Source organism: Pseudopipra pipra, chromosome 3 (genome assembly GCF_036250125.1).
Source record: "Pseudopipra pipra isolate bDixPip1 chromosome 3, bDixPip1.hap1, whole genome shotgun sequence".
Lineage (NCBI taxonomy): Eukaryota > Metazoa > Chordata > Aves > Passeriformes > Pipridae > Pseudopipra > Pseudopipra pipra.
This window is the reverse complement of record NC_087551.1, coordinates 19506518-19529013: the sequence shown is the minus strand read 5'-3', so window position 1 is coordinate 19529013 and position 22496 is coordinate 19506518. Positions and strand designations below refer to the sequence as shown.

At 42.4% G+C, this 22496-nt stretch overlaps 1 protein-coding gene across 2 annotated transcripts; it reads right to left on the bottom strand.

Moving 5' to 3' along the window:
- Positions 1–206: 206 nt before the first annotated feature.
- SLC30A10 (solute carrier family 30 member 10) lies at positions 207–21307 on the bottom strand. 2 transcript variants are annotated; one of them, XM_064648171.1, is made up of 4 exons: positions 6599–7229; positions 6094–6177; positions 2368–2604; positions 207–1615 (listed from the first exon to the last, which is right to left on the bottom strand). In XM_064648171.1, the coding sequence occupies exons 1-4, from the start codon at positions 7107–7109 to the stop codon at positions 1149–1151; spliced, it is 1299 nt and encodes a 432-aa protein (XP_064504241.1). In that variant the 5' UTR covers positions 7110–7229; the 3' UTR covers positions 207–1148. The 2 variants fall into 2 exon arrangements, with proteins under 2 accessions (XP_064504241.1, XP_064504242.1); XM_064648172.1 differs by lacking the exon at positions 6599–7229 and adding an exon at positions 20789–21307 and having other exon boundaries at positions 1046–1615.
- Between the last annotated feature and the right edge of the window lie 1189 nt (positions 21308–22496).

Here is a 22496-nt window from a genome sequence, read left to right as displayed (position 1 = left end):
GGAGGGCTCAGACCTTTAAAGGCAGACAACAAGAAATAATTAAGACTAAACTAGGAACAATTCCCTGGTTTAATTTTTTTTTTTAAAGCTCCCTCTAAGTGATAATACTGCATACAAGACTTAAAGGTACTTCCTTAATTAATACAATTATGTCTTAATTAATAAATTATGTCTTAATAATAGAATTGCAGAATTTTAACTGTTTATAATAAACACATTAGCTTATTTATTCAGCATGAATAACAACAGACACTCAGTGTTAAAGATAATGCAATCATCCCACACAGTGATAAAGTAAGACCATGGTTCTTAGAACTTCTGTTGTCAGAAGGAAAAAAATATTTAAAAAGACTGAGTTGTACAATCATAATGGTGAACAAGATAAAAGTTAATTGGATGACTGCCTACATTTCCATTTGCTAGAATCAGTGCAGACAACATCAGTAGGTATTTATTTGCTTTCATGATAAGCAGTCTATTCCTAAGCACACTCATCTGTAATTAGGCTGGGACTCCAGTATTACTATTAGAGAAGCAAGACCAGCTTCTGCTCTGTCCCTAAATACAGGAGTCAATCAAGAAAACAATGCAAGTCAAAATTCCTGAGTGCTTCCCCTTAGACACACTTAATTTCATTCACAAACCCCACTGGCCAGGAGCACAAGTGTTACTGTAAAACATGAAAAAATGGGGTTTAAGGACCAGCAAAGCATCTTTACTGAAGTCCTTCATAAATATACAGTACTTCAGCCCAATACAATCATTAACTGGCCTCAGGGCTTTCACGAAACAGCTCACTTCAGCAGGAAAGGCCAGAGTTTCATTCCCAGTGCCACTGGCCATGAACTGCAAACATCAGTGCAGACAGCGAGCAATACACCCCATCCACTCTAAGAACAGGAATTCACCCTTATTTGGTGACAAACTGGGTAAGGCTGCATCAGAAAAATCTTAGATGAATGCAACAGCCTTGGTGGAAATCTTAATCCTTATTTCACATACAAGGGGCTTTTAGGTGTATTTTGGTTTACAGCTAAAGCACAGAAATCTTTTTGCCACACCAACTTCAGCTACAACCACCAATGACCCCATTCACAGGCATGATACGTTTGTTCTGTGAAAACAAGATGCAGACTAGAGGGAGCTGCCTAAAACCGTGTACTGCTCGCCTGTGATTTGTCATCAGAAATGTCACAATTTTTCAGGCTGTCCTCTGCTGCCGGGTCTTCGATTGGGATTTCAATGTCACTTTTACTTGAACCATTGTCTTTGTGCCCTGCAGAAATGTAACTGTTGTTTTTCTCTCTGTAGCCATTAGTTTTAGCCCGGGGGGGCTCCCTCTGACTGCAGCACAGCTGAGGGTCACAAGCTTTTGAGATGCAGGGCGAGCTGCACAGTAGCTGGGAGGTCTTGTGGTCAACATACTCTGGCTGGATGGTCACAGAATGGACCCCTGCTTCATGGAAAATCTCCCGTATTTTGTAAGCAGCGTCTTGGTAATTGGCAGGGGTTTGGCACTTGACATGAAGAGTGGCAATGTTCTTCCCACTTGCAAGCTCCCAAACATGTACCTCATGAAGGCTGCTAACTCCCGGTACACGAGCTAGTCTGTCAGCTGGAAGACATAAGAAAAAGGTATTAGAGGCTTTGGTGTACTGGCTAATTATCCACTGTCCCATTTGGCACCCCATCCAAAAGCAGCAGTATCCAAACTATCATTTTAGAAGAGATATACTTGATAAAACATGTTTACTCCCAGCTGCCTTCAGTTCAGCCTCCAGATGACTGCATGAACAGGCCACCTCTCCTTTTGGGTTCACCCTTTCCTCAGGCAATTTACCATTTACCAACTGTTCATACAAGAAATGTTAGAGCACCAATTCCTCCATCAAGACCCCATATCTTCTGCTTTCTTTCCATCCTGAGCATGATGGAATTTCAGAAATACCTAGTGCTACCCCACAATTGACCAGTGTGAACAGCACCTTAGAGTTACAAAATAAACCGACCTTAATGGAAATTTCTCAGCTGTTTTGGAAGCCTTTAGGAAGAAGCCAATACAGGGTTGGGAAATATTGTAACTCAATGTCGTTTCTTTCACAAGCAACCCATACAAAGCATTAACAGCTCAAGACCTGGTATTTTTGATGTATTGTTGGAGTACCACATTCTCAAAATGCATGCTTTAACTAATCCAGAGAGATTTGAGTCATGTTGCTAGGACACAGGCATGTGACTATTTCTCACAGTTCTTGAGCATTTGGAGCTATTATGAGTAAATAATCCAAACCTGTCATTCCACAAATAACATATGCATTGAAATATATCATTAAAATTAACAGCATTTCAACAACAAATTTGACTTACTCAGCACTTGTATATTAACACCTTTGGGGACCATCTGCAACAAAATAGTTGAGGTCTCCTTGATAAGTGGGAATGCAGAAGACAAGATGATGATCACCATAACTATTGTCAAGCTTGGATCAATGTAGCACTGCCAATTACACGCAGCATCCCCCAGAGGACGTACATAGAAGATAGTAGCAGTAACTACCACGACCACAGATCCAAGTGCATCTCCCATAACATGCAAAAGAACACCTGAAACAAATGGCACAATTTCCATTAGTGAGGTGGTTTTGGTTTCTTTGCTTTGTTTGGGGCTTTTTAGGGGGCAGGGGGGAAACACTCCTGCATTTTTCAAGTATGTTCTAGTTGACATGAAGAATGCAAAATTCCAGGCATTAATATCATAACCAAAGTTTCCAGTAACCACTTTCAGGAAAAAACAGCAAGGGAAACACTAAATCTGAAGCATAGCTATTTAAGTAGGATGCCTTATTAAACATGTAGGGTAGGCCAGCAACTTCTGTCCAACTGCAATGCCATGGTAACGTAAAATGTGCTTGCTTCAATGTCTGCAAATTTTTAAGAGATCCTGGCACATTAAATCTCAATTAAAAATTGATGACTAAATCTATCAGTTCTACCCTGGAAGCTGAGAGAGCCACAGATAACCCCCAGTAACAGTTATTCTCCCCCATCAGTTTATATGACACTCCTGAAATCTAAAAAACTACCTAAGCAAAACCTAAGTCCAGCCTTGTGGCTTTGAATACCCTCAAACTCCAGTTTTCAGAACAAGTTTGATTACCAGTCATATTAAATCTTGTACACCAACACTACTCAGACTCAGCAAAAATCAGACTCTGGTTTGAGATCAGTCACATGGTTTAGTATGTGCCTGGACTACTCTAAATGGAGAGGAATGCTAGGTGCCTCTTTTTACATCTTTAAATACTGTTTTGCACAAAAGGCAAAGACACAAAACAGGCTCTTTAGTAGCACAAGTTTAGCTGCCCTGTAAACTACAATGATCGAAGTAGTTTTCTTGCTATGAAGTTACAAAAATCCAAGAAGTCTCTTTTTCTTCTTTGTCTTATTACTTTACATAAACTTCCCTCTTCCCATCACTACTCAAACCACTCCACTTTTGTCAGTCTTTACTATTAGACTCAGATTTCATTCCAACCCATGCCTAGTTCAGGGCATCTCTCTATGTATGAAGTTAATTTCTTTGTCAATACTTATGAGAGAATAAAATGAACAATCACCTTTTAACATCCCTATGACACGTACTTTGAAGTGTTTCACTGCCATTTAATCCCTTCTTTGGGCTAGAGAAGCTGTAAAAAGCTCCCCCCAAAACTCATTAACAACACAGCAAAGAGTTTGGACTCTTCGGTGATGCTGGATACTGGATTAGCCCTAGAATTGTGCCTGTGCTGCTGTTTCTTCACAGTTCTGGACACACACCTTGATTTGTGTGAGGCAACAACCTCTGGAGTTCCTCCAAATCACTTGGGTCAGATAAGAAAGTACAAGCTTCTAGTGAGTCCGACTCTTTCTGCTAGAGTCAGGCATGTTCTGCCCCATTTGGCAGACTTCCACAGGGTTTTACTCCTCCTAACAGTGTTGCAGTGTTTTCTTTTCATTTACAAATAATCTCAATTCAGCACGGGCTATCAACTATTGCACTAGCAAGAGGGACAGGCAGGATGCAATTGCCAAGGCAACTAACCAAAGAGAACAGCTTATAAAGAACAGGAAAATGTTTCAGAAAGTCTTCTTTTGAGTTAAGAAAAAAGTAAGTATATCAGAATTTTGAGGAATTATTAGCTGAGAATACAGAATTTGGAAAATGCTTATGTTACACTAATAATGTCAATAATATGTACACCCTGGTAATACATCAATAATGAGGGCCTATGCAGAAATGAACCCATTTCCCTATCAAACCCCAAAAGCTATGATTATAAGCTAGAAATGAAGATTAATTTTTACTAAATAAAGTATTAGTAGTGGTATGTTAAGCATGGTAAGATCACAGTTTCCAACAGCTTGTGTTGGAAAGTCTGAATTACCCTGCATATGCTCAAGAAGTATAAGGAATAATTTCACACTGCAATAATTAATCCTGCCAGGCAGAATTTGTGGATTCCTGTTCCTACCACTTTTAAAATCAAGGAAGCCATTCCTCTAACAATCCATTTTGTCCAGCCATGTTTTTCAGGGAGGCTCCAATTCTACAACATAAGAATTTTTTGCCAAGTGATTATAAAGTATAGCTATGTAACTAACTTCAAAAGAAAAACATAAATGTTGAATCAGAATTTTAAAGACACATATCTGTAGCACTGGCTACAGAAGCAATGAATATTTGTAAGGACAATAAAGACTGATTTTGTAAAAATTACATATCGAAGTATTACTTACAAAAATTTCTCTTTTTAAAAATGAAAGATGACAGCTATTTTAAAACAACTGTTTTAAAATATCCTTATCCTTCAGACATTTTTGAAAGTTTCCAGCATCATTATACCCAGGCACTGTGGTTCAGGCAAGCAAGGTCTTCTCTAAAGCAATTTCTTATCCTTCTCTCCTCATCCCCAGAATAAGTTTCCTTATTCTGCTGCAATAATCTTACCATTATAATGCCATAATATTCAGTGACACCGATTTCTAGACATCCAGGCAAGTGTTGTGGCTCTAGCACATGGTTTGATTTTCCAAAGCATCTTGCCTTATAGATGCATTCTGTAGCTCCGAAAACACTTTTGAAAGACAGGTAGACAGACACACACACACACACACACACACACACACACACTAGAAAAACCCCAGCAAACCCAGGTGCCTGACTGCCATGTCGACCCCTTAAGCAGAATTCACACAGTGCAAATTTACACAACCTTGGAGGAATATCAGATGTTGATACATGACCATAAGAAGCCTGAACTACTATCCTGTCAGGTTTCTGACAGCCCTTTCCCTGGGGACAAACTCAATGTTTCATATATTCAAAGACATCTGCATTTGGCTCTGCTCAGAGTACCTATATAGACATGTATACATAGAAACACCTACACAGACAGGGAGTGACACGTGGGTAGTTTATTCCTAGAAGTAGCTATAGTATTTCACTCCACAGATTCCCAGAGACCTGCCAAATTACAACGTAAGAGGGCTGATCCTGTCCCAGACTTTTCCAGGAATGGGTTCACAGTTCAAGGACCTGGAAAAACATGGTGCTGCAGCACCAGTTTCAGAACTTTTTTCCTTGTGCTGACAGCAAAACATTAGCAACCTTGGAATTTAAAAGAAATTCTGTTATCTGCTGAAAAGCATTTTAAAGTTGAAAACTGCTCACCTACTACAGCTGTGACACTCAAAGATGCTCCTCATAGCTACCTGCGTTACCTTCCTGTAAAACCTCTACTGACTTGAGCTTAGTGCAATAGGGTTTGTATCCTTTCCAAAATGTTTGGCTGCACTCTTCTAAAGAATAAAAATCAAAATGTGAGCACACTCAGAGACAAATCAGCATGACACTATTTTGTTACTACCTCTACTATCTCATACAACCAAAACCTTTCTGCCAAAGATAACCAGGTCCAATTACACAGAAGAGTCCTGGGCTTTTGCTCCCTTTCTTACTGATAATTTGGGAAGGGGGGGGAGGAATCTGAGATGCAAACCATGAAGTGTTTTAAGCTAATATAACATTAGCAGTATATTCCCATGCCATACCTCTGATGTTCAAGGCTTCAGACTTTTTCTCTTTTTTCTTCTCAGACCCCTCTTCAGGGCTTTTTTGGTCATTTGGTGAATCACCTGCATTCAAAGAAGAAACGCTGTGTTGTGTATAAGTTCTACAAACAGAAAAAACATCAACCTTCTCAAAACCAACTTCTTTCAAAGATGACAAGAAGAAAACAACCAAGCCAAAACATTTCCTATGCAGCCCTCTGAGCAACGCCTCCTTCCCCCATCCCGCGGAGACGCCCAGCAGGCCAGTGTAAAGTACAAGGTGAAAGAGGCGGCGGGTGTCTGAATGAGCTTAGTGAAACCCCACAGGGCCCACGGGTGGCTCTGGGGCTCTGAAAGGGCCCAGAGGATGGGTCCAACAGCTCGGCGAGTCCCCAGGGCAAAAGAGATGGAAGGGATGGAATGGGAAGGGATGCAGAAGCGGGGGGTGAGGGATGCGGAGAGGTGAGGGACACGAGAGAAAGGCGAAGATGCAGCCGAAAGGCACCTGCTTCAGCCGCCTCCCCCTCCGGCGTGCCCCCGGGCACATCCCGGAGCTCAGCGGCGGCGGGCGGCGGGGCGGGCGGGCGGCGGCGGCAGCAGGCGCCCCAGTCCTGAAAGACGAGGAGCCCCACGACGTTGACGGCGAGGCCGAGGGTGCCGACGATAAGCACCAGCTGGGCGTCGTCGATGGGCTCGGGCCGGGCGAGGCGCAGGACGGAGTCCACGAGGATGGTGAAGCAGAGGGCGGTGAGGAAGACGGCGTTGCTGAGGGCTCCCACCGCCTCGGCGCGGCTGTAGCCGTAGGTGGCGCGGGGCCCGCGGCGGCTGCGGCGGGCGATGCGCCCCGTGGAGAGCCCCACGCAGAGGGAAATGAGGTCCGAGAGCATGTTGAAGGAGTCGGACACCAGCGCGATGGAGTTGCCCAGGTAGCCGGACACCAGCTCGGCCACGAAGAAGCCGACAGTGAGCACCAGCATGAAGATGAGGCGGCACGTCTTCCCCGAGTACCGCCCCATGGCGGTGGTGCGCTGCCCGCGGGTCCCGCTCCGCGCTACCGCCGGGACATCGCCGCCGCCGCCGGCCCGCAATAAGTGCGGGCGGCCCGGGCCGCGCCGCCGCCACACGGGCCCGCCCGCGGCCCGGCCCCGCCACACGGCCCCGCCCCGGCACCGCCCCGGCCCCGCCGGGCCTCGGGAGCTGCCGCGGGGGGCACGAAATCAGCCAAACACGGAATAAATAGGAAAAAGAGATGGGCCGCGGGCAGGCGCGGAGCTGGCGCGGTGACTGGCGAAGGGCCCTGTCGGGTGGGCAAAGTCACTCAGTGCTGCCCTGCCTGCGCTCCCACCATCCAGAGACGGTGAAGTCCCAGTGACGGATCCAATAATTACGCTCCTTTGGTGCTTTATTGGTGGCTTCAGTGCCAAATCAAAGGACAGAGTGCCATCTACTGAGCCAGCTGATTTCCGGCCACCAGCCTCTAAAAAGGTGTGTCAAAAACCCAGTCGAGTCCTGGGTGGCATCAAAAGGAGCGTGGCCAGAAGATTGAAGGAGGTGATTCTCCCCTTCTGCTCTTTAGAGACCCCACCTGCAGTACTGTGTACAGTTCTGGTGCCTGCAACATAAGAAGGACATGGAACTGTTGGAGCAAGTCCTCAGGTGGGCCACCAAGTTGATTAGGGGACTGGAGCACCTCCCCTACAAAGACAAGCTGAGAAAGTTGAGGCTGTTCAGCCTGGAGAACAAGAGGTTGTCTGGAGACCTCACAGCAACCTTCCAGTACCTGAAGGGGCCTACAAGGGAAGCGAGGGAGGGACCCTTTGTCAGGAACTGTAGTAATAGGACCAGGAGTAATGCGTACAAATTGAAAGATGGGAAATTTAGGTTAAGTATTAGGAAGAAATTGTTTACTGGGAAGGTGGTGAGATGCTGGAATAGGTTGCTCAGAGAGGTTGTGGATGCCCCAACCCTGTCAGTGTTCAAGGCCAGATTGGATAAGGTCTTGAGCAACCTGTTCTAGTGGAAGGTGTCCCTGCACATGGCAAGGGGTTGGGACTAGATGATCTTTAAGGTCCTATCCTACCCTTCCAATCGTTCTATGATTCTATGAAAATAGCTCCTTATTGTGCAAAAATTTATCCTCAACCCATAAGAAAAATAATTTCATGCATTTTTAAACCTACAGGATAGTCTACAAGAAGCATAATAAGCAAGTAAACCTCTATCTTGTATTTGTATTAGATTTAGATTTTTTCTTGTCGTTGTTAAAACAGTTCTTGAGAAAGTGACAGCCCTGCTTGCAAATAGAAAAGGACAGACCTGGACTACTAATACAGCATTTCAAGGTTGATGGGAACAACTGAATAATCAAAGGAGGTGATGGGAAATTAAGTCATCCTCAACTATGGAGTTCTCAATAGGAGAACTGGACCCCCCCAAAAAAAAAAATAGGTAGAATACATATGACCTAAAGAAAATAATGTCCTTAAAGTGGTATCCTGGGAGAGTTTGGAGTATTTCAGCTATGCCTGAGGCACACCAGTGCAGAAGGATGACTTCAGCAACTGCAATTCATACTTATGCATCACATCACACATTTTACCACACTTGACAAAGCACCCATCACTATCAGATTATAAACCAGCAAGGCCAGGGAACACTATCTTGTCTCACCTACCAAAGGTTCTGCAACCAGAAATTCACAGAATCACACAGAATATACTGAGTTGGAAGGGACCCACAAGAACCTCCAAGTCCAGCTCTTAGCCCTGCACAGCACCATCCTCAAGAGTCACACCACGTGCCTGAGAATATGGTCCAAATGCTTCTTGAACTCTGGCAGGTTGATGCTGTGACCACTGCCCTGGGGAGCCTGTTCCAGTGCCCAACCATCCTCTGGGGGAAGAACATTTTTCTAATATACAACCTAAACCTCCCCTGACACAACTTCAGGCCATTCCCTTGGGTCCTGTCACTGGTCACCACAGAGAAAGGATCAGTGCCTGTCCCTCATCTTCCTCTCACGAGGAAGTTGTAGACTGCAATGAGGTCTCCCCTCAGCCTCCTCTTCTCCGGGCAGAACAGATCAAGTGACCTCAGCCACTCCTCGAACGGCTTCCCCTCAAGGCCATTCACCATCTTCATTGCCCTCCTTTGGATGCTCTCTAAGGGCTTAATATCTTTCTTATATTGGGTGTCCAAAACTGCCACAATATTCAAGGTGAGGCTGCCCCAGTGCAGAGCAGAGCAGGACAATCCCCTCCCTCGACCAGCTGGCGATGATTTGCCTGATGCCCCCCAGGACAGGGTTGGCCCTCCTGGCTGCCAGGGCACTGCTGACTCATATTCAACTTGCCATCGACCAGGACCCCCACATCCCTTTCCAATGCACTGTTTTCCAGCATGTCATTCCCCATCCCAGGTGCAGAATCTGGCCTCCCTCCCTTCGAGGGCATCAACGGCTCCTCCCAGTTTTGTGTTGTCTGCAAACTTGCTTAGTATTTCTTCCAATCCTGGTTCCAAGTCATTTTTGAAGATGTTGAAGAGCACAGGGCCCAAGACAGAGCCCTGCAGAACCCCACTAATGACAGGTTGCCAGTTTGATGTTGCCCCAGTCAGCTGGGACCTCCTTTCCTTAAAGACTTCAGGAATTTCCTCTTTTTTCTAACTCTGAAGCTATTGCATTGTTACTGCTATTAATTGAGTTTGAGCAGTTGCTTGAATAAACCTTTTGAATGAGGCCTCTCCATTTCACCTAATTCTGTGCACACAACCAAAGCCTGTCTTGCACAGAACACAAGATGTATCTTAACCTCTGGAGTGGGTTTGAGTAGCCATTCAGAGGATAATTACCCCTCCAAGGAATTAACACACACAATTCCCAGTTAACAAGAGATCCTTGTGCATGCCCTTCATACATTCAATACCCTGCAATATTCAAACTAACAAATGCATAAAAATAAGTGTATTGAAATGAACCTTACCATAAAGATAAACATAGTCATAGAAACAGATAGAGTAACTTACATCAACACACATTTCAGCTCTATAATTACAGCCAACAAGATAAGAGATTTTTAATGGTTGTGCCAAATGAAAAAGAGTATGACAAAGGTGGAACAAAGAGAAGAAAAATGTGAGTTATAGGAAGTCAAATAATCAGATATAAATTTTTAAATGATGGTCTATATTTTCTTTACTATAATTAATGATAGAAAATTCTGCCTCGGGCACGTCACTTACAATGAAAAAAAGACAATTCTCTGAGGCCGAGATCATTGCACCTGCATAGAACTGAAAAGAATTTCCAGTCGTTCTTATTTTAGGAAGACTGATAATACTGACTTATAAGCTGAAACATCATTAATCCTCCTGCACAAAATATGCATCAATCCTCTTTGGGAAAAAAAAAATAACAGCTCATAGTCCTGAACTCACTTCAAAACATAAAAATATCAGTTATTTTGAAGAAATAGTGTTAAAAGTATTATTTTCAGCAAATAAGGGTAAGTCCTCTGACATTGGACACAAATACATCTAACTCTCTGAAGATGTCAGAAGCAGTACACATTCAGAGCTTCAGCTCTGAAGCTTTATCTGCTGATCCGCCAATTTATTCCTTCTGTCAAGCTCACACGTCTCAGTCTGCTTCTTATGATACAGCATCAGTCTGAAAGCCACACACTGACACACAAACAGAGCAATATTTGTGCTGAGTTAGGCAATGGGTCCATCTCTGAACTATTTCCAGTTCCCATCCACACATTTTGGAGATGAGGGAACCAAACCTGCACTGTCTTCAAAACCCAGGGCAGCCATAGATTCATACAGAGGCACAGCAAAAGTCCTGACTGCCTCCTTTACTCCTTTCCCAGTACTGTAACACATTTGAATCGCTTTTGTCTTCTGAATATCTAGCGTATGTTTTTATGGAACTGGTCATTCTCTCCTGCTTTCTGTTTCTCATCTTCTGTCATAGTTAAAGCCCAGCTGGCAACTAAGTGCCATGCATCTCCTTGCTCACTCTCCCCTGCCCCCAGAGGGATGGGGAGGAGAATCAGAAAAAAACCTTATGGGTTGAGATAGGAACAATGTAATAATTGACACAAAGTAATATATAATACTCATACTATTAAAAAGAATAATAATTGTTCTGTGGTTTTGGTGGGGTTTTTTTTAAAGAGAGATTAATAAACCCCAAAAGACCAGTGATTGGCAGCTCCTGACCAACCCCTGAAGAATATGTACTGGGCATGACTCTCTGTGGTATGGAATATCTCTGGTCAGTTTGGGTCAGCTGTCCTGGCTGTGCTCCCCCACAGCTTCTTGTGCTTCTCCTTGCTGGCAGAGCATGGGAAACTGGAAAGTCCTTGACTTAGAGTAAGCACCACTTAGCAACAACTAAAACAGCAATGTGTTATCAACACTCTTCTCATATGAATCCAAAATGCAGTTGCTATAAAGAAAATGAACTATCCCAGTCAAAAGCAGGACATCTTCAGTTCTTTATCCATTCAGGGCCTTTCCATTTGCACTATGGCTGCTTAGAAGCCTCTTGGACATCAAATCTTTTGCTTGCCCCATTCTGCATACAAGCCTCCCTGTCCCTCTTCATCCAGGTATCACAATCGCTTCAGGACAAAAGACTCCTAAAACTGTCAAGTGATCAAAGGTAATCATTCTCATTCAAGAAGTTGTTGTTTTCAATAACAAGAATAATTAAATTTGGTTAATCTTCAGAATAAAGTGTATGTTATCACTGTAGCTATTTTTCACCTTGATCTTCTTCTACATAATCAAAAAAAAAGTCATAATTCTTCATGTTGGAGTCACCAACCCTGTAACCAGTGTTTTCACTCGGGCTCTTCCCCCTTTCTGGGCACTGCTGTTCTGCTTGCACCAATCCACTTGCAGTATCAGAAGATTTGGTCTCAAATCCTTTTAAAAAGGAACCATGTTTATGTTTGTTTTGCAGTGTGCTTGGCATCCTTCTGTGTTTTACACTGACTGCAGACATTCAACAACATAATGTTACAGTTACACTTACTCATCCAGAACTGAGATTATCTGAACAAGCTACATACTATTAAACAAAACAATCAACCTAAATATCCCAGGCTCTCTGTTTCTAACTATGCTGAGTTGGAAGAAGTTCCTCTTAAGAGGTTCAGAAAAGGTTGTCCAAGACCTTAGTTTTCTGAACTATTTGCCAACTCTAGTTTCAGCTACAATACTGCTAGAAAAGCTACAGTTTCCTCATCCCAATCAGGAACAGGAGTTGGTAAAATTCTTAAGAACTCATAAAATTATTACAAACAAGACAACTTTCCTTCTGAATCCCAAAGATGCAAAGCAGTCCTATAACCTTCAAGATCTCTGTGTGCCAAGCTTTCAAAGTACTCAGCATACCAATTTTTAACACCTAGCCATTGGCAGTCAGACCCTCTAGCCAAGAGGTTGTCCCCACCTGGCCATAAGGGGATGCTTAGGTAACAGTAAAAGCAGGGTGAGTATATATAATACTTCCTCTTAATACTCTTTTATCCTTCAAGTATTTTCAGCTCAAATGAGTTTCTGAGCTAGGTGTTTCGTAGCCCTCAGTGGATTTTTCATTCATCTGCAAGTCTAGCCTTTCACACACTGATGTAGACTTCAACACTAATTGGCAACAAGTTCCCCACATCACTCTCATGGTGTGAAGAATCATAGGATGGTTTAGTTTGGAACCCCCCTATCATGAGCAGGGACATCTTCCACTAAATCAGGTTGCTCAAAGCCCCATCCAACCTGGCTGAGAACCCTTCCAAGGATGGGGGATCCACAACTTCTCTGGGCAACCTGTTCCAGTACCTCACCACCCTCACAGTCAAGAATTTCTCTAATACAAACATATCCTCTTTCAGTTTGTACCCATTACTCCTTGTCCTATCACTACATGGCCTTATAAAAAGTCCCTCTCCAGCTCTCTTTTAGATATTGAAAAGGTGTTTTAAAGTCTCTCTGGAGCTTTCTCTTCTTCAGGCTGAACAGCCCCAACTATATCAGCCTGTCACCTCTTTCTCCTTGTTTTGAACCTGAATCCTGCTAGTTTCACTTAATGTTTTCTTGTTCTCATTTCAGAGAATGGGACAAACATTCAATGACTACTCACCCTATGCCACTCTTGGTTTTGCAGACTTGTGTCATGCCCTCCTTAAGATATTAATTTTCAAGATGACAGGTAAAAATCTATTTAGTTCCTTCCAGAGAAGCCATTACCAGCCCTTGAAAGTAGGATATCTCTATAATTATGAGATGTGACAATAGTAACAGCAGTAATGATGGTAATTTTCTTCTACTACTGAATGAAAATAAATCACTCATAGCCTCGTGCTGCTGTAGAATTTGAATAGCAAAAAGAATCATAAAAATAAGGAACTAAGTATAAATGGTACCATTAAGAGAGATCACTCTTCATCCTTCTTATCAAAGTCCTGACAGAGATTACTTTTTGACCCATCATAAAAATTACTTTCAAAAGACATTTCAGAAATGACCTGGAAGAAACTAAAGAATGAAAGAAACCAACGCCCACACGTTGCCACATGTGATAAAGGAGTTATGCCTCTTTAAGACTAGGGAGGAAAATGTTACATTTGCACTAAAAAGCTGAGGCTGACCCTGGGCACATGACATTCAGTCCGTGGCTTGAAAAGCAATGGATGGCTGTGAGAGGACCTTTCAGCTTCATTCCGAGAAGACCTGGAAGGCTACTATGAAGTTTCTTTCTCTAAATTAGGAATGCTGGGCCAAATTCATAGCAAATCTAAATGGAAACCATGTGGTTGGCTTCTGCTACAGATAAATTTGACCACAAAATGAATCACAAAATAAATACTGACCAACAGACCTTGTTGTGGAAGGGGGTTAGTATGAGAGTATTCTGTTTGCAGGTGGTTTGTTCCTCAGTGCTTTCTCATTTTATTTGTATCTCCCTCTCACACCTGCAAGAGGAAGATTAAGTTTCACTGAAGGGTGAAACAGCTGGGAAATCATCAGGTCTGCTTCAATCCAGGGACCAGAAACCTGAAAGGTAGCTCTCCAGCAAGACCTCAGCAGTCTGGATGAAAGCTTTATCAGTGCCCTTGGCAGAGTACAGAGGTGAATGTCCCTGGATTTTTAATCACAGCTATGACTTCTCATGACAGTCCTGAAACTGTCCTGGGGAGAAGTATTGTACCAGTGGTTGGACACGGAGAACGTATTTTTCATGGATTTCTAAATTTGGCTTGAATACAGTGGTAGGTCAATCTGAAATTAGGACCCTGTGGGATTATTTAGTTTCTACCCTGGAATGTCTTCTGTTTTGTTATATTTGTTATATTTTTTTCCTATTTTAAGATAGTTGTTCAGTTTTTTAGTTCTAAACCACCATTCCCTGCTCTTCATATCCAGCATACTGGATATTTTTGCATACTTTAAGACACATCCAGTCATTATCTGCTCTAGCACCTGGATAATACTTCCTGAAATATTTCAAATACTTGACAATTCACTTTTTTTAAAGTGTAGTTCTGTTATATTTCTCATATAAATTTATGTGTTTATATATAAAATCTCCATATAACCTTTTTCTACTGGGAGGTAGCACAGCACATTGCAAAGAACATGAAGAAGAGAAAGCCACTCACCGATTTCATCATTGTAAATTGCATTGAGCCCTACTGCAAAAAATTCCTTTTCTATTCCGGCAGCATTTCTAGACTGAATCTGATACCAAACTTGTGTCTGTATCAAACTATCTGCAGAACAGCCATCCAAATAAAACAATTGCAGTTAACTTATAAAACATGTCAACCTTAAAAACCCGATTGTATTGAAACTGTTTATGACTTTGAACTCAGTTATCTTACAGTCCTTTTATTTCCTTACAGCTCACCACAGATACTGTGATGTAACAGACAGTCTGTCTATTCCTTTGCTATGAAATTGGTTCAAGGTTGAGAGCGAATGCAGATACCCAAAGTTCAGCAGCACTAGTACTGTTGGAATCTAGGTTCAGAAGGTTTAACCTTACCTTTATGCTCTTGCATCAACCATCCAGGGATGCTTTGCTTGCTTTACTCATGGATTTAACTTTTTCATTCTGCATTTTCCATTTTGCCCAAAAAGTAGCCCTAAAACATTTGCTTTTACTTGCTTTGATGCAAAACTTTCTCATTGGAAACTAATCCTTGGATTATCTTTGAAGGTTTCTTTTAAGAGCATTCAAAACAGATCTGAAGAAAATTTAGAGAAGCATGTTACTAAATAAACTTTCACAGTCTCTTACCTTGTCTTTTTAAAGGTTTTGTGTTAGAGCTTCACTGAATATAGATTAACACACACCTAGTTGCCTTTTCAGTAGCTGCTCAGAAAAGCTTTGGAAAAATTTGATGAGGATTATTTGCCACCCTATTAAACTAAAGAAGACCTTCAGAAAATATGTGTTCAGTCTTAGGTATTTGATAAACACTTAAAATTACTTTGAGAGTGCCTCTTGGCCTTTTTACTCAATTTGAGAGGACTACATTCGGCAGTGCTGTAGAACTCAAAGTCATATAATCTAAGTATTTAGTTATAGTAGGCTTTGGTTACCTACATGACAACACATTAACACCTCTGGGATTTATGGAAATAGACACATAAAGCATACATCCCTTCATTTGTGCATACTATGTTGTCAAGCATTTAGGAGTTGGATGCCACGGTGCACTACCCAGGCAGCATAAATCCTGAGGATGAGGATGCACTGTGTGAGTGAAGCAACTGTCTCTTGGTAAACTCTGGTGCTGCACATTTGACAATCATCTGTATGAATGCAGTCAGAGGATGAATTGGCATGAAGAGTTTACTGAAGAGCTAGTGCTTTCTGGGAAAAATAGTATCAATCCAGTGAAGATAGACTCAAAAGAGAGGCAGCACAGAGTAATGCTGATCTTGAGGATATGCTTTTAGGCTTTTCAGGTGTGAAAAACACAGTAGGCCAGAGTCTGGCATTACAGGTGTTCCTTCTCATTCCTTACAAAGGCCTCTGGGTCATCAGACTGGCAAAGTCTGTCACCCTTTCAGCAGTGCACTTGAAAGAGAAACCTGTTTCAATCGGGGAACTCATTTTTTTCTTCTTAGATATGGGTGAACTTAGTGATCACACTGACAACCTCAGAAACTGAAACCCTCTATTCTGGAACTCTAATTCCCAGACCATTTTTGCCATCTGCACTATAGGTTGTTGGGTCTGTTCAACTGGAGAGCACCACTACATTTAAAATTGCTTTTTGATACCTGCACACTTTAGCTCACTAGGTCTCCACTGGGAAGGTCTGTGGCATTAAGATGCAGGTTAAGCAGCCATTTATCCACTTATTTTGGCCTATAAATGTCCTCACTTCCCCTGGGATCAGTATGTTTGCAACAACAGCTGTGAAAATCTAGTTCAGAATATAACTTCAGTGCAGCCTTCCCAAGTCACCTAGGCATTTAAGGCTAGTGCCTCTCTTCATTCACACATGTGTACCCCAAAATCTCTCCTAATTACAAAAGCCTGGAAAAAAAAAGATACGTCTCACAGCAAGCCTCAGAATAAACAAACTCACTCTGCGTAGGTCCAGAAGGAGAAAGAAGGTGTGTTCTGCATTTAAGTGGCTGCTAGCTTACATGCCACCTCTTATCTGAGAGGCAGGCTGCTGGTGCACACTGAGATAGGAGAACCAAGATCCAGCAGTGTTACCACGCAAAAAGCTCACACACATACCCACTAAATTGTACAAAGGGGAACATAAAAGCAAGCCACGTGGCTGCTAACACAGAACATGTTTTATTTACTGAATTGTGAGCTGTGCAAAGACCATGAGGTCCCTCATGAGAAGATGAGAGCTGTTTCTCACAGGTCTCGGACATTTTATGGATGGCTTAGTGTGAGATGGGTTGGGCTGGGTGACATTTTTATTTCCTACTTCCCCCCACCTCCCTGTACAGATCACAAAACGACAGAACAAATGTTTTGTTCATGTTAAATCTTTATTAATTTTCTCAAGACAAACAACAGAGAATTATTATAATCAGACTAACGCGGTGCTTTCCAAACTGCGATCCCTCTAACAGTTTAAAACTGTGTATAAATGAGTAGAAGAGACATTTACACTGACCTACATGAACAAGAGCAGTTGGATCACTGTGTGTGGTAAAACAGGCTTCTGCATTTTTATGACTAACTGTAAAGGGCATGGGCAGTATTAAAATTGTCTGGTATTTATTATAAGAGCATAATTTTTTTTCAGCTGCTAATTACTTTGCCATATTCTTCACCTTTGTGCCAAAACTTTCTGCATAAGATACAAGATTTCGAAATTGTCAGAAAACTCTGGCTAAAGTTGCTCTGTCATTTCCAGCAGCAAGAAATTTTAACTCCTAGGAAAAGTTTCCTGGGGAAGCTTTAATTTTTCCCTGTTTTTACAAGTATTTCCTGGATTTCAAGTCAAAGCAATAACTAGCTATGATGGCCTCTACCATGGATGGCCCAGCTGGCTCAAGTACCTCTACACAGCAGTTCCTTTAGAGACAGAAATATTGTTATACCTGTAGTAACTTGCTCTGGGTCAGTATCAAAAGAAAGAACAGGGGCACGTCCTCCCTGTACTCTTGCTGACCTCTCCTCCTAGTCCTAACATAGTGTGGGGAACTACACTTGTGTGAATCAAGTGCAAAGATGGACCCACGGGACAGAGAGACCTTAATTCAATCAGGTGGGAAGACACAGGTGCTTACAGCTGGCAGAGGGGACAGACAGGAATTTGCACAACAGAGACAAAAGGGAATGGCAGCAGATGAAGACTTAGGCAGTAGGACACTGTAGGACACAGAGGAAAAGGGTAGCAAGAACCAGAAAAAAGAGAAGGGTGAGGGACAGAAGAGTAAGGGATGAGAGGAAAAACAAGCCTAGTCAATGGGTGGAGGAGGGAATTGGCTCTTCTGGGTAAGCAGAGATGGCAACTTGGAAAAACTTACTTAACAAGAATATTCATACTAAGATGAGCCCCTGAGGTGTGAATGTTGCAATGAGTTAAATGAGGAGTACAGATGTAGAACAAGGGAAAAGGATGGAGAGCTGGGTTGGCACCTGTAAACACCTCACTCAGTGTCCAGACCTGACTACCAAGGCTCGTTGTAGGCACATCTCACTCTGCCACTGCTGTCAGCAGCATCTAGGAAACCCACCAGCTAATTTTCCATCCCTGATGGCAGACCACGCAACAGAGAAATGAGATGAACTGTTGACTGTGGTGATTAATTGTGGCATTAATACAGGAGGAAGAATTTGTTTCAGTGGATTTAGATGCTCCTGCTGCCCTCAGCACCCACAATACAACACTAGACAACTGAACCACTCTATTTCCTTTTTGCTTTGTGTTTTTCAGACAATCACATACAAGAGAAGAGAGGGCTGTTTAAATCTATTCCTACTTGGGGAACAGAGATACGAAGGCAATTGTCCCCTTTCCCTAGAAAGCCTAGGAGGTAGAGGGCTACTCTAAAAATCTTTACCTTTCAGTGAACCCTTTGAGGAGACTCCTCAGGTGTCACTAAAGGTATTGCCCGTGGACAGCTGGACTGCATCAGCAGGATTCAGAGACCATGCCCATCTGCTTGAATTTCTGCTGCTGATGCACTAGAAAATTTGCCTTGACTTCCATCTCCGGGAAAGAGCATATTTTCCTCATATACATATCCTCATAAGAGAGATACGGAATCCCTTTTTTCCACATTTTTTAATACATAATATATATGTAGAGCATGTGAGTACACTTTTCAGAGTACAGCTATTTGGGGAATAACATTTCTTCTGAAAGAAAAGTAATAAAAATCCTACTCAGGTTGAATACAGAGAGAATTAGAGGAAATAAATGGGAAATTTTACTGAAGTGGGAATTAGAAAATTAAGTCCAGAAGAAAAGAGCATTCCCTCGACAGTATAAAATGGCATTATCTTACCTGTAGGCACTACTGCAAGCAGGGAAGTTTCATCATACCAGAAACAGAGAGGTAAAACCACCAGCTAATCTACACAGTATATTTATGGGATGGTACGAAATTCATCCTTGGTTCACGCAACTTAAATTCAGTTGAAAGCAAAGTGGAATTACCAGGTATTTCGACAAAAGTCTATTGGACAGAGAGGGATGGCTGTGTTGTCCCAGAGATTTATTAGGAGTAGGATCCTGGAAATTCAGTGAGAACATCATTTAGCTGCACAGTTGCCATTAATTTCAGTTAATTTCCTTATAAGTGCTGATGTGTTCCTCCTCCCTGACTTCACCTAGAAGCACAATTTCAGAAGCTGTCTTCCAAGAAGTCACCATAAACAAAGACTTTGTCAGGAACTGCTGACAGTTCCCAACACAAAAGCCTATTAAATCCCTCAGCTAATTACATATCGCCACAAATTTAGTCTAAGAGTAGCTCAGATGTTAAAGAGTTGGGCATCTAAACACACAGGCACCAATATCAGTTATGCATCTGGGTTTAATGTTATACACCAGGAAAGTTAAAGCTTCAATACGATCTGCAGATACCTTTGATAATGAACAGAAACATTTTCCAATTCAAGATCTAAATCAAAACACATTAAACACTAAAATATAAACTATCAGTTTTCTAATTTTTAATTCCAAAGCCTGGAAGTCAAACATAGGACTTACCTCACCTCAGCTAGAGCAGTATATAACAGCATATAACAGAAGCTGCTTTTTCAGGTGGGGTCCCTCAGCTTTCCCCACAGCACATCCAGGTAACACTTTGCAAATATCTGGCTCCTATCTCAACTGAAATATAACTATTCTTAAGAAATATGTTTGTATGTGTATATAAAAACATACAGAGAGAGAATAAGAACTCGCATGTGTCATGCATCAAAGAAAGTGAAATAGCTGCTGCGGGAATGAGAAAAACAGTCCCCATCTCTCCTCCCAAATGAAGAAATTTTAAATTCCTATGCTAGGACAAATAAACTAAAAGGCCAAACCTCTGTGCATCGAACAGAACCTTCTGTAAAAGATTTCTGTAGCAGAGAACCTGTTTTTCCTCTGCATGCTTTCCCAAGCACAGGTTAACAAACATCAGCAAAGAATACTTCAACTCCGTTTTTTCAGTCAGCATCCAGATAGTCTCACAACATATTCCCAAACCAAGGAAGGCTGAGACTCTTCTCTTGCCCTTACCTATTCTCTTATCTCATACAAACTGTGAACACTGCTCAAAGATAACCACATCTTTGACAAAATTTATAGCAGAATTACTAAAATATTGAGAGTGGAGACTGTGGGTGACAGATATTTCAGGATTAGGTATTTCATAACAAGTATCTCCTCAGGGTGGCAGTATGTTTTGTCCCTTGTTTGGCCAGCCAGTGGATTAGGGAGAAAATTTCTCCTGCAGATCACTGTACACTTCAGAAAGACAATACATACACTGCTTGCACGTTACTTACTGATAAACACATATGGTGGTAACTGGAAACATGCGTGGGTTCAGGCACAAAATCCATTACCCTCGCTAACAAAAGAATGAAGAAAACTATGTTTTACATGCCCATCTCAGAGAAGCAGTAAACAGTCTTTATAAGAGTCATTAAGCAGAAGTGTAGAGGGCTGGGAACGCTGAGCAACCGCATGAGGCTATTTACCTGTTTCAGTGTCTCCGTGGGATGCACGGCAATAACAGCAGTCCATGAAGATAACGTAGTTTAACACATTGAGGAGTAGACCTGCAACCCCGATAATGAGGACGAGCAGTACTTTCTCCGTCTTCTGAGGATTGATAAACCTCTTGATAGCCTCAACGAAGACGCTGAACATCAGAGCAGTGGCAAAAACAGAGTTGCCAAAAGCTCCCAGCACGTCTGCTCGGCTGAAGCCGAAAGTGCTGGCCTTGTGCCACTTGATGCGGCTGAACCTGACGCCGAACAAACCGATGATCATGGAGATCAGGTGAGAGAGAACAGTAAAGGCATCTGAGGCTAAGGAAAGAGAATTGCCCACGTAGGCTACGGAGATCTCAACAGCAAAAATGACAAGGCTCAGCACACACATGGCGATGAGCCTCATGCTCCGGCCCGAGTAGCGGCCCATTTCTGCTGCTCTCTGCCCCTCACTCCCAGGTTCAGCAAGACAGAGCTGCGTGAGGAGCAACTCACTGCCTGTGATTCTGCCCTTTATCTGTCAGTGCTGCTCACATGTGGGAGCCACTTTTATAGGAAGCAGTAAAGCAATAAATCAGTTTAAAGGGCAGTTTAGCAAGATTTGTCATGTGAAGGCAGCCTGAGGGCTCCAGTCCTGCAGGTGTTCCACCCTCAGGAGGCTTTTTTTCCTACAAAACAAAAATAAGCCAAGGGAGACTACTGGGAGCACCAGCACTTGCTGCTCTACTCAGTGGCAGTGTCCTAAAAAACTGAATAAGGTCGAGAGCATAAGAAGGTGGCTCAGAATTTTAAGTGGTTAGACAAGGCCTCTCTTTTGCACAAAACTCTCCTCTCATGTTTGTTTCTGCCATTTCTGTTGGTAGTAATTTTAATAGTGAAAAAAATCTTACTACATACCTGTGGAAGAAGACATTTTAAATCCATGTTGAGTGGACATTATTTGTAAGAACATGCTAAACCTGTGAGAGTCACTGAAGATGTCGTACACAGAGCAAGCTTCAAAGACAACTGAATTCATCTTTCATTTTACCAACCTAGTACAACAACTATTCAACTTCTTGTTCTTTTGTCATGTTTTAACATTGCCCATGGAAATGGAGAAAATTTGGAGGCTATTTGCTAAACAAACAGCCAGTACACATGGAAGCTGAGGCTTAACAATAAACCACATTGTTTATTTCCCATTTAGAAAACCCTGCCTATCTCAAACTCCCAAAGTAAGCCTCATAGGCTTGCACGGAAAAGTCAGAGTTGGGGAAAGCACAACCAGAAATTAAGGGGAAATAAGAGCTGCTGAAGTCCTTGCTTGTACTTTGTGCCATTTCTGGAACAGAGTAATATCCTGAAGCAGTAACATTTTTTGTCCCTCATTGTAGTGCCTCTTGAGCTCCTGATAGTTAACACATACTCAGAAACTGCAGCGAAGAAAATCTGTAGCACACTAGGCAATATGGGCCATAAGACCACGTGCCTTCCTGAAAAGCTTGTGCTCCAGCTTTTTGCTTAAAATGCCCATCTTTGTACATATATGCACAGTCAAAACGGAAGAAAATTACATGAAGTACAACCCTGGAGAGATAAGATAATAGTACTGATAACCTGAGCTAACCAACTGTCCCTGCTGACCTCACACTTCCCAAGGTGAATTAACTTCATGTTAAAAACTCAAACACCCACCCCCAATTTTCATCTG

Coding starts and splice junctions, on each gene's coding strand:
- SLC30A10 (XM_064648171.1), bottom strand. CDS start 7,109: ATGGGGCGGTACTCGGGGAAGACGTGCCGCCTCATCTTCATGCTGGTG. Junction 6,178..6,598: donor GGGGGAGGCGGCTGAAGCAG/GTGCCTTTCGGC, acceptor CTTTGAATGCAG/GTGATTCACCAAATGACCAA. Junction 1,616..2,367: donor TGTTAATATACAAGTGCTGA/GTAAGTCAAATT, acceptor TATGTCTTCCAG/CTGACAGACTAGCTCGTGTA.